The following is a 12,393-nucleotide window of genomic DNA, read 5'->3' as shown; positions in this document are numbered from 1 at the left end:
TGTGAGAGTGACTGACTGCTGCAGAGGCTGCAAATAAGTGAGAGAAAAGCAAGTGCAATTTCAATGTATAATCAGTATTTCCATCAGGAACAGTGTAACGAGGGGAATGGAGCTCAAAATGCTCTGCTGTATGTACTAAAATGTAAGCAAGGAGCATGACAGGCATGGAGTGGAGGAGGAGTGTCTAATGCCTCTGGAGCTTTAAGACAGGTTGGCCTTGCAGTGTTGATGATAATTTTTATGACCCATATGAAGCAGCAAATTTTACATGATATGAGCCTGTGCTCTTCATGGGTATGGAGAGAGAAATTCCATTCTCTGTGAACTGTAGTTCAATTCCTTTTTTCTCCTCCCATCTTTAGCACCAACTTAGCCTATTTCTTTACAGCCTGTTTTCCTGTAGCAGTTCAACAATGTGTACTGCTCAGATTTCTTTCCATACCAAACGTGCTATCTTTCCTGTTCTCTCCAAATAAAGTAGTCTCAGTGAAACCAAACTTCTTGCATAAAAATTAATCTTTTAAGTTGAAAAATGAAAAAGAAAACATGTAATGGCACGTGTTCATTTCTATAAAACCTCATATAGGAAATAATCACTTGGAAGTTACTGAAATCTGTGATGAGCTAAAGACTAATTAATACTTTGCTCACAAGGAAGTACCATACTGCTTGCTTCAAGCTACCTTGAGCATCTTTTGTGTGCTTATGTGTTCTGTATTGTTTTCTAAGCACATCCACAGTGACACAGATGTGATTCAGAAGATGCTAACCTGCGCTGTAAGAAAGATGAGATGTTATGATAAAAACAGATGAAATTTGTTCCAGCATAGGGCTCAGGCATTAGCAGAGAACTGCTGTCTAAAATGATCATCATTACTACTTGGAGTTTGTGCAGAAAGCAGGAAGTGGATGCTGAAATTGGGATTTTCTGATGCTGAAAAGTGTAAAGGAAACAAAGATAAGACTGGAAAATAAAGAGCAGCATGCAGTTGCACTAGTTTAGGAGTTGAGGAGCCTAATGTCTGGTCTTTGGATATTTATTTTACCTCATTTTTGAAGCAAATGGTGCTTTTATGTTACAGTTGATTAAAGTCTGCATTTTGATTTATTTTAAAGCTTGTATTAGACACATTCTGAGAGGCCTCTCAATAACAAATATATTCAGTGAAATGAGAAAAAAACAGTACTGTATGTGTGTATTTTTATAAATGATAATCACTTCTATTAATGAACACATACTGAAGGAACTGGTTCTAGAAGACACATGACAAATCCAAGAGATGTTGGCAGGTGTGTTTCTCTTACCTGGATACAAGATTGCATGTGTCTAATGTTAGACAGAGAGTGATCATTTTCTTCAGGGCAGGATGTAGATCAGAGCCTTTCTTCATTTCTCCATTTCTGGTAAGTTCTTCAAAATATCTGTGGCTCTTTTCAAGCAGAGAAAATAATCTGCTACCTCTGTAGGCAGAGCAAAAGTCATCCTGTGTCACACGATCAATTTGAAAGTTCATGGGAATCAAAAACTGCAAGGACTCTTAATGAAGCCCCACATCTGACAAGTGTAAAACAAGGAATGATTCTATCTATAGAAGGGGATTTTTTGCATCATATTTTCAACAGTGTCATCTCTCAATGGCTTTCAGCTTTGAATCCATTCTAATTGCACTTGCCTTGTATTAGCTCACAGGTCCTGTTTCAAGTTAGGACTGGTACTGTGCTATTACCAATCAATATGATGCTTTGAAAAAAAATCATGAGTCACTTTCCACACTTAAAAGTGATGAGAAGAATTAGAAAATGTGTACAATATACAGTTGATTCCTGCACTTGTTCCACTGCTGCAACTTCTTTTTAAAAGTTATTACTAAAACCTCCTTTTTGCAAGTAAGTATCAATCTTAATGCTGGGAGATGTCACTGCAAGACAAAGCAAATTTGTTGTATGTTTTTCCATTGGTTCCTTGGAATGTCGTGTTGTATTTGTATTCCTAGCTTAATTGGTACAGAATTGCATCAGGCACTTGATGTGTGACTTGAAAGTGTGTGAATTTGAAAATGTTACTTGAAATTAGGAAATAAATGTTCTGTCAAGAGCTACTTAAGTCCAGGCAGCTTTTTCTTTTCCAACAGCTTCCTGTAAGGTTATTTGCCTGGACTGAGTTTTCATGTAATCCATTCCAGACTAAGAACTTTGTTTCTCAGGCACAAAAATAGAAGAAAAGGAGTTGTGTGAGCATTTGAGGTTATATATACAGTCTAACATTTTATTGGAAAGAAATTTAGAATCAGAAGAGGGCATGGAAACAGAGGATGTTTCCTGGAGAATCGGTACACAAGGTAAAGAATAATCCTCCCACCCTGTGTACAGTTTGTCTGTATGGTGGTTCCTTTCCCAGGACATAGAATTATTTCACCAGTTTCATACCATATTCCCAAAAGGTGAAAAGCTGGGGAATTTCTGTGCTGCTAAGCGTGTGTCCTGATTTTGCAGCTGGAAGGTCTTTGTATTTTTTAATAGACTTGTGTGGTTCAGAAGAGAAAGTTTTTATTTTTAACAAACTTTGAGAAAGATTGCAGCACTTTACTTTGGGAATGCCTGTCCTTGTTTGTGGAAGTGAATGGTAAAATACATTTTTGGGACTGAGTCCGGGGATCACAAGCAGTGCAAGGCTAAATAGTCTTGTCAAATTCTCTTCCTCCAGCTGTTTTAGGTAGTACAGCTTCTTTTTTCATGGTGTACTGGAATGCAGAAAGTGCACAGAAGAGTGGAGTGGGACTTTTCATTTGCAGTTTTTTCTGGTTTATTTGAGCACCTTCAAATTTGTTTGGGTTTACCAATAGAAATTTTTCACCCAGTGTGAGCTTTCACTGAAGTCAATATGGTGTTGTATGGGCAAAAGGGTCCTTAGGTATAAATAGGTTTTAATAGAGAATAGGTATTTAATTCTCTGTGTTGAATGGGATTGTCACAAGCTAAATGGCCAGCTTAGCCTAGTTTTTATCTAGCACACATGAGTGAACTTTATGAAGCAAATGACAATTTAATGCATATGTATGTATTTATATTTATTTATTAATACGCACATATTCACTTCATAGACGCAATGTGAATCAGAAGAAAACTAATCTCTTCAGCCCCACTGCCTTTTTTTAGGGGAAATGCCAAGAACTGAGAGAAGCAGGGTTAGAATTAGTAGTGAGGGCCCTTGATAGGTGGGCTGGGCTGTGTCGGTGGGCAGGAGAGGACCTGCACTTGTGCTGCCCTAAGCCTGGCCTGGTGGCTGCAGAGCCTGCTTGTTCTCTGCCCACCACTGTTTTAATGCTGCCTTTTAAAAGACCAGCTTTTGTGACCAGAGTTTGGGTTGTAACCAGAATAAAGGGAGTGTTTTAAACTCTTGCATATTTGATGTGTTGAATCAGGTGCCTGTTTGTTTTTAACATATCTGCCTGTTTGTTTGCCCTTGCTGGTGCAGCCACACGAGGGGGAAAGATGCTTTCTCTGTGTGTTGTTTTCCAGTGTTTTCCAGTTTTCTTGGTATGCACTGGACACTGATGTGTCTGTGGGAAGTTGCAGTCCATTGGCCTAGTCCCACCCTGTTCTCTCCATGAGCAGACACCCTTGACTTCAGCCCTGGAGTTTGGGCAGAACCATGACCAGGGCTCAGAGAGAGATCAGATACAGGGGGTTTCAGGTGACTGGAAATTTGCATCCTTCTTTTTGTCATGGTGAGCACTCACGGTCTGGCTTTGGCGCACAAGTTTGTTGTTTCCTATTAGCAGAGCAGTAATCAGCATAATTTGTGTTTTATTGCTGTGGATCTGGGTCTTTGTCTTGTTTTGTACAATTTAGAATTGTTCCTGATAGTGTATCCCCAAACTTATTTGTTTACATGTTTTTCTTCCCTAGCAGCCTGTCACCAATTAACCTGGCCGTACAGTCTGGCCTCCCTTCTGCCCTCTTGTCCCTTGAAGCCACTTTATCGTGGATGCTCCTTTGTAGTGAAGAACTGAAATCTGGAACTGCACTTACTGCAGCACAGACCACCTCTCTGTGTACATCAGATGTACAGGATTGATTTTGCTTTCATATTCTGCATGCCTAAGTATTTTTATATACAAAAGCTGGTCTTGACTGCCATTATATTTGAACATTATGCTTCAGTTTGACCTCATTATACATGAGCCATTCTACTTCCATTCTAGATGATGTGTGAAGCTTTGCTTGTTTCAATTGAGAAACTTTTAGAGTAAATGAATACATATCTATATTTGGTATTCTTTAAAGAAAATGGGAAGCCCATGCATGCATCTAATGGTGGAGTCTATGGAGAAAGTTCCATGGAGTATCATTTTTAAAATGTTGCCATATCGTGGCTTTCTCACATTCATGAATGCTGGCTAAATATTTTCATGATCTGCAGCTGGCCTACCCTCTGCTTTTTAGCTTGTAGTTTTAGACACTGCCATATCTCCCTTATTGGCTTTTAAGAATGTAGCTGGCTTTGCTGCCAGTTCTCTGTTGTGAGCAGAGAACTTAACAAAGTCTGCTGTCCTGGACCATATTGGAATGGTGGCTTCTTGTACTGATATTTAGATGCTGCTAAATTCCTCTTTTATTAAGAACAATTTAATGTATATTATGTCTTATATGCCATAATGTGGTAATTGATGTTTTGGTTAACAGGCAAAGCCTCATAATAACCGTGTGTTTTAAAAAAAAAAAGTTGGATTTTACCAGCTGAAATGAAGAGAACAGTAACAATAATGTTTGATATAATGTATTGGGATGTGACTTAATGTTCTTCCAGACTTTAATACGTTCCACATACAAAAAGTAGTGCCTTAGGTTTAGTGGAGGGGTAAGATATATTTTTACCATATTTTATATTTTAAGTCCTAACACTTCTAATTTTACTCAGAAATACCTGTTTTAAGGAGATGAAATCAGCTGGAGGAGGGGAAGAGCAACTTAAAAGTTAGAAAGGAGGAAAGGTGTTCTGATTTGCTGGTGTCCATAGGAAACCAGCCCACTGCAGGTTGACTGAGCATGTACTGATGGCACAGGGAGGGAAACTGAGCCTTGAAAATCTCTTCCATTAAATCTGGATTTAGATGACTTGAAATTTTCCGAGCACTTGAGTCAGCACATTCCATAGGGATGAATTAGAAACCATTCCTGTTTAATTTGCAGGGTTATTTCTCCCCTCTCCTTCTTTACATCACACTTTGGGAGCATGCTGCTCAGCTCATATTAAAAGCATTTGAATTTCCCAGTGCTCTCACACTCCATGTGCTGAGGAAGGGCCTAACCCTGTGCGGCGCAGGGCTGGCAGTGCCAGGTCCCCTGGGCACGGTCAGGATTCAGCCAGTGTGGAGCAGGACACGGGCCTTGGTCACCTGTCTGCAGAGAGAGACTTGTCCCAGTGCTCTGACACTAACCCCTTCCCCTTCCCACACAGCTTGTGTCCCCACCCTGTCAAAACACTGTTCCCTCCTGTTGGAAATACTCTGTGTTTGTTGTACGGGTGATAATTTTAATGGAATCGCTAATATGCATGAATAACAGAAGGAAATCTCTTAACGATCTCTGACTGCTGTGTATGCTCATCTTTTCCTCTCCCCACACCACCTCACCTGTGTTCACCTTCCTTTGTTTGTGTTATGTCTATTTTAGATTGTAAGCTCCTCAAGGCAGGGATCTGATGCTTCTCAACTGTCTGTAAAGCACCTTTTACAACTGTGGTGCTCTTTGAAATATCAAAAAATAATAAATATTAGAATCGATTCCCAATGACTTAAAAGTTTTATTTGTTTCTAATGTTTTAGCAACAGCAAGGGCAGCAGGCCCATCAGACTGTGTGTCAGGAAGGTGCTCAGAGGACTGGGGGTGGCAGTGTCAGACCCTGTGTGCTGACAGCCAGCAGGGTTTGCTGTCTGCTCTCCCTGCTGTGTTTCACTGCTCTTGTGGAACTGCTGGTGCCAGTGTGACCTGTACAACCATCCTTCATTGCTTTCTCTCTCTGTTGTCTTTGATAGCAGCGTTCCCCTTATCAATTCCCTCATCATCACTCCCGTCTGATCTCCTCTCCGAGCAACTTTGAGCACATCTACCACATGACTGTTAATTCAGCTGAAAAATTCCTCTCTTACGATTCCATAAACCCTGCATTTTCCCCGCCTCCACGCTCTGTCCTCGGTACTCCAGACTTTGTCACTCTGAGGGTATGAACGGCTGAGTCAGGTGTTCACTCTACTAACACTGTGTGGTTTTCCTTTTGCCTGGCTATTAACGTGGGAGAAAACCCCTTGTAAGCTGTTCCTTCACTTCCTTTTGTCCCAGACAATTTACTTTCCGCTGTCAGCTGCGGTCTTCCCACAGCTCTGACACGCCAAGAGACAGACACTTCATGGCCTTAAAAAAAAAAAAAGAAAAGTTTGGGCTGAACCTTTTGCTATGAGAATAATATTTTTAATCATAATAATAATATTTAATTGATAATATTTTTAATCAGGAAGGCTGTGGGAATTTTGAATGGCAAGTTCTCTGTTCCACAGTGTTTATCCTCCAGCAGTCAGAGTGCTGCGTACCAGGTTGAATTAGGAAGAGGTTCTGGATCTGTCTGTGTTGGACCAAGCTTTCAGGCTGTTTGTTTATGATGAATTCATGTGGAATGTGAGGATTTGTGCACAGTACTGTACACAGATGGAGAGACACATAGGTAGTGCCTCAGGCCGTTTCTAGGTTAAAGTAAATAAGTGAAGTTAGACCATGTAGAAACAGGATAAAAATCAAAGATGATGGCAGTTTGCTGATGTAGATCCTATATAACCCTGGTAGTTTTAGGCAGAGGCTGAGGTAGGATGCTGTCTGTAGGCATCCTTCCAGTTGCAATGTAAATTGGAGGGATGGAAGTGGTCTCCCCTTTTTTTCTGGCCTTGTGCATCCAGGGCTTCCTACCTGGGGGTTGCTGTGTCCTGTAGAAATACAAACCGAAGTGAAGCAGGCACACAGGTAGCTACAGTGCATCAGAGAGCTGTGTGCCATGCTGGGGCCTGCAGCTCTGCCTGGGACAGATAAACCAGGAATAACCTTTAGGTAGATGTGTGTGATGCTCTTGTTTGCTCAGGATTTGTGTGGGTCCAGGCCATGCCCATTGCTGTCATGGGAACATTGCTCTTGGTTTCTGGCAAACCTTCACTGCCAGGCTGCTTCGAGTGCCTCTGGGCTGCTGTGCTGGAGCCCTGTCACTGGGAAGGTTTTGGAAACATACCTGCACTAGACAGAATTTAAAAATGCAGGAGAAAAATAGACCTTCTCCATATGGCTCCAAAACCAGTTTGCACAGCTGAGCTTTGGTTACATGCACGGTCATGTATCACTGCTGTGAGGTGCAGTTGTCATAGCCATTCATACACAAGAGGAATGCTCTGTTGAAATGCAAAAAAACCCCAAACTGTTAAGTTGAATTGAAAGCTGTTTCTCTCCTAGAGGGTCATTATAGGGTCACTGAAGGTGTATTTCAGTTCTGTTTTAACAGTTATTTTAATGCAACTGTACTATAAAATTGTGTGTGTTTAGTATGCAGTGATGTATCACCGGACTGTGACCCTCTACCTTCCCTTTCTCATGTGAGTAATCTCCCTGGGATCAGTAAGGAATGACCCCTGGTGCTTCAGACAATAACTCTTGATTTTTTCTTTAGGAGCATACTTCATCCTAATGTTGCAGTCTCCTGGCATCAATTGAGGGGAAAAAATGTGAAGTGGGCAACCTGGAGTGTTGAGATCCTGCCCTGTTAGCTCCTTAGAGCACTAGAGGTTTAGTGCTGTGTGAGGAAACGTGTTTGTCTGCTTTGTGGCTTGAGGGTAGAGGTGCTGGAAGCTGTATGGAAAGCCAGGCTGTGAGTTTGGTTTCATGTCTGTCCATCCTCCCTTTGTGTTTGGAGATTTTAGTATAAGAAGGATGTCACGGTCCCAGGTAGGATCAGATACTGGAATCGGGACAGCATGGAATCCGTAGGGGAGCTGGAAAATGACCTGTTAAAGTAGGGTTTTAGAGTCTATAGTATTATTTCATGGAAGAGTTGAAAGTTCAGTTTTATAGTGTGATGAACAGAGCACTACTTTAAAACAAAAACAAACCCCAGAACAAGAACAAGCAGCACAATGGACAGAGGAACAGAGGCAGAGCAGTTCCTGTGAGTGCTGTCCCTGTCGGTCAGACCCTGTCCCTAATCCCAGTGCTGGAGAAGGTGTCCAGGGAGCAGCTGGAACAGGAGCAGAGTGACACTGCTGTAACTCCGGCAGTGATTGCACCTACATAACCCACAGCTCCACTCTCCAGCTGGAATGGGATGCACTGAACTAATCTGGGCCTCTCGCCCTATTTCACAGTGATTCACTTTGCTCAGCAGCAGCTTCTCCGCTGCTGCTTTTGCCCCCACTTCTTTCATCTTTCTCCATTTGATCCAGCAGTAGGGATGAATTTTCCTGCTAGGATTTGAATTGTTGCTCGAAATGAGGGGTTTTTGTCTCTCTAAGTAAAGCAAGCTCAGATTTCCTTTTGTTTTCTGTGTTTTTAACCTGCTGCATTGTGCTGCTTTGTAACTACCGCTAATAACCGCAATTTATTTTCCTTTGAATCCCCTTCCTGCATCATGTGCACACCACGTCCAGGAGGTTTGGTCCAAAATGCCAGCATCCCTGGCATGTGCTTATTTTATTTTTAGAACAAAGAACGATGAAAGATTTGCTTTGTGGAGAGACTTTCTACAAAGAATTACATGGACGTTGCGAACTGAGGTCATGAAAAATAATCATCTTTAGAACGCACTGTTGAAACAAACGAGTCTCTTTTTGTGCACCCACCCATTCCCTCCTTCCCCTGATGCCTGTACGTTGTCTGCTCAGTCACTGTGAAGGAGGTTAATCACCTTATCATTAAACATAATTGCGTTCTTTGCAAAATGAGCCACCGTAGGTTTATACCAGCCTTGCAACCCCAGTGCACACGTGGTGCTTACTTGGCTTTCCTTTCTCTCTCAAAGCACAGCAGTAACTCATCCCTCAGCCCCTCAGTTCCTTTGTGGATCGTCAGGGGAGCGAGCCTCCATGGTTTAGGTACAGCCAGGATGCTCAAACTCTGCATCTCAGTTTATTGCATGGGGAAAAAGCAGGAGCTCAGTATTTTGTATTACAAAGTAGGAGGGTTATTCATGTTTTAAAAAAAGAAGTAGGGAAGCTAAAGATGAGACAGCAATATAATCCTACAAATAATTTAAGAGACTGTTTTAAGCCTTTAGGTATAAATCCTCATGGTGCAGCAGTAGAAGAAGGCAGGAGTAAAAAGGGCTTTTTCATTGGTAAGGTCTCTGTTTCTCTTTTGCTGGTGTTTGTGAAAGATCTGGGAACAGATGAGAGATTTTAATTCTTATTTACTGCACATTAAAAATCAGCCATTTCTGGCACCCTGGGAGAATGAAAAGCCAAGGGTTTACTGTAAGATCAAAGTGGTCTGTCAGAGCAATGATTCCAAGGATCATTGTAAGACTGGATTTGGCAGCAGGTTGGTAAAATCTATCTGATGAAGTCTGACCTGCATAAAATCTGTTCCTTACAAAGCCTCAATTTAATTACCCATTTTAAAATACAGATAGAGACATGGGCACTACCAAGGTTCTCTGAGAATATCCTTGTGGGGGCGGAATCTTTGTTCTGGTCTGAAATTTTCATAACACCCTAATTTCAAGAAGCACTGGAATTGCAACTATTGTTTTATATATGGCTACTTCATCTCAGTGTGAGGTTGGGGAAATAATTAAATATAAATAGGATGAAACGAACAGTTATTGCAGAGGGAGGGCTGTAAAGGAAGTAATTCTTAGAGCTACCTGCAGTTCTTTCACATTGTGCATCTATAAAGGTTCCCTGAACCTATTCCAGTTAATGGTATTGACTTAATAGTGCAGATCACACCCTGTTGATGAGCAGGAGGTCTCATGTTTAGCCAGAGCTGAAATGACACACATGGGCAAGTCCCTCTGGGCTAGGAGGCCAGCTCACACACAGAGAGAGGGTCTAAATTATCTGAGAAGTCTTCTCCTCTGAAGTCAGCTGTAGGTTAACAGAAGTAGAAATAAAATCTCTCAGAACTCACTTCAAAGTACTCTTTCACCTCCTTTTAAAGACAACTTACGTATGAGGAACTGCCATATCCAAGTAGGGAAATTGTGGTTTATCTCCTCAATAAAGGACCACTTCAGTCCAGTAACTGATTAATTTAGAAAATCACACTGGAACTCTCAGGATTCAAAATAGGAGCAATAATCAACATATGTAGAAAAACAGTGGCATGTGCTCTGATCCTCCTCTTTGTGCAGGCTGGAAACAGGAAACTGCTTCTCTCTTTGGCTCAGCTAGTGTAGGTTTGGAGGGATGCTGTTAACACCTTTGGAATTTCATAAGTAATTGCTATACAGATTGATCCACTATCTATTCATAACTCTGCAAGCATTAGGGATTAACCTGGATATTTTATCAACTTATACAATCATGGCACAAACGATGGCATCAAAGAGAAATTGTAATGAGATCCTTGGAAGTGTGTGTTTAGAAAGAAGACATTGTGCAGTGTAACTTGAATATATCTACAGCAGCTTCATTAGGCTTGCAAACCATCCTTTCAGGGAAATTCTGGAATTATTCCATGTATTCTTTCAGTTGCCTGCATATGTCCATGTAATTCAGCACTTCACTGCCGCGTTGCGTGTGCTGCCAGTCTCTGCACTAAACTGCAGAATATTATTTTGCAATTTTTGCTGACTTGCTGCCCAGATACTCGGCTCTGGTAAGGTCAGGGGTTTCACGTGTTTTGGGGCCTTACAAGCCAGCATTGCAAGGTTGGGCCAGCAGTGGGTAAGTGAGCGTGTCGTGTGTGTGCATTTCAGAACCTTCGGCCCCAGGAGAGCCGGACGGTGTTCAGCGGCTCCGTCAGCATCCCGTCAATCACGAAATCCCGCACGGAGCCAGGGCGATCCATGAGCGCAAGCAGCGGCTTAGCAGCACGTAAGCAAACAGAGCTGTGTCGCCTTGGGGGCTGGGCACAGGTGTTCCAGGGGAAGAGCTGCCTGCACTTGCTCCTGTCCATGCTGGATAAGGATTTTACAAAGTGATGGCTGACTGCGTTGGTGCCAAGGGCTGGCAGAGTATTTTAGTCTTGCTTTCAAAGGAGCACGTGAATAATCAGGTAGCGCTTTTGACAGTCCCACATCTGTAATTTGTCAACTTTTAAAAACTGATATTAGAATTCAAATTACATTCTTAGCCCTGGGGCTGCTTTGCTGGAGCTCAAGTGTTTTAAATCAGTGACAAGTTGTTCACAAGCTCCATGGTTATTAATTTTGTTGCTAAGCTGTGTGTAGCGCTTGATGCCTCTCTTGCCACTAGTGCAAAGATAAAACAGTAGAGAACTGGCTGCTGGAATGGAAGAGTGGCATTGCATTGAAAGAGGCCACTGGAATTAGGCAACCTCCACAGCTGTTTCTACAACTGCCACCTTTGCTGGGAACACAGTGTAAAGTGTTCTTACACTGACATGCCAAGGGAGGGACTGGACAATTCACAGGAACTGCAGCAGACAAGAGAAAAGCCCACATAGCCTGCAAGCCATGAGCTTGGGATCTTGGGACACGCTGCAGGAAAGCAGAACTAGCCAGAGAAACAGCTGATAAGTTCCTGGTGCATTGAGTGGGCTCTATAACAGTTTAAATCCTCTGTTGTAGGATCGTCTGCACAGAACGGCAGCGCTTTGCGGAGGGAATTCTCGGGAGGGAGCTACGGAGCAAAGCGCCAGCCCATGGCCTCGCCCTCAGACGGGTCCCTGTCCTCTGGGGGCCTGGACCAAGGCAGCGATGCACCCACAAGGGACTACGAGCGAGAGGTGAGTGACAGCAGAACGAGGAGAAAAAGATGTGGCAGGTCAGTCCTGTCATGGGGTTGGCTAAACTCCCAGTCTGGGAGTCGCTGACAGCAGAGAGAAGGATTTCCTGTTATTTCAGGCTTCAAAAGACTTTGGTCAAAGTGTCAGCTCTGGTCCTCGTGTTTAAGATGTGGGAAAAGCTCTCTGCATTCCTTACCTGGAGATGTGTGAGGCTCCCCCAAATACCAGCCCAGTAGAGTAACAGCTTGATAGTATCACAGCTTGAAGTGCTGATAGTTCTTTTGACCTTTATGTGCAAAGATTTATAAACTATCTTAGCACCCATTTCACAGCAGACACTTTGTACTCAGAAGTTAACAAGGTAATTTAAGAATTGTAATTTCATTTAGAGCGGGAACTGAATTTAATAATTTCTGTTCTGTGCGGTCAAGGCTATCATTATGATAGGACTGA

The 12,393-nt window shown here is 42.4% G+C and overlaps 1 protein-coding gene across 5 annotated transcripts in view; it reads left to right on the top strand.

Annotated features, from left to right (window-relative positions):
• The window catches only part of CDC42BPA (CDC42 binding protein kinase alpha), a 180,341-nt gene that overhangs the window by 162,429 nt on the left and 5,519 nt on the right, over window positions 1–12,393 (top strand). For 3 of the 5 annotated variants that reach the window (XM_063391146.1, XM_063391145.1, XM_063391147.1), the window contains 2 exons: window positions 10,949–11,066; window positions 11,783–11,940. In XM_063391146.1, coding sequence (XP_063247216.1) covers window positions 10,949–11,066; window positions 11,783–11,940 — 276 coding nt within the window. Of the gene's footprint in view, window positions 1–3,909; window positions 5,812–6,038; window positions 6,225–10,948; window positions 11,067–11,782; window positions 11,941–12,393 lie in introns of those variants that run through there. The other 2 variants (XM_063391149.1, XM_063391148.1) reach the window with 2 other exon arrangements.

The sequence above is a fragment of the Prinia subflava genome, chromosome 2 (genome assembly GCF_021018805.1).
Source record: "Prinia subflava isolate CZ2003 ecotype Zambia chromosome 2, Cam_Psub_1.2, whole genome shotgun sequence".
Taxonomy (NCBI): Eukaryota; Metazoa; Chordata; class Aves; order Passeriformes; family Cisticolidae; genus Prinia; species Prinia subflava.
The sequence above is the reverse complement of the archived record's forward strand: the minus strand, read 5'-3'. Positions and strand labels throughout refer to the sequence as shown.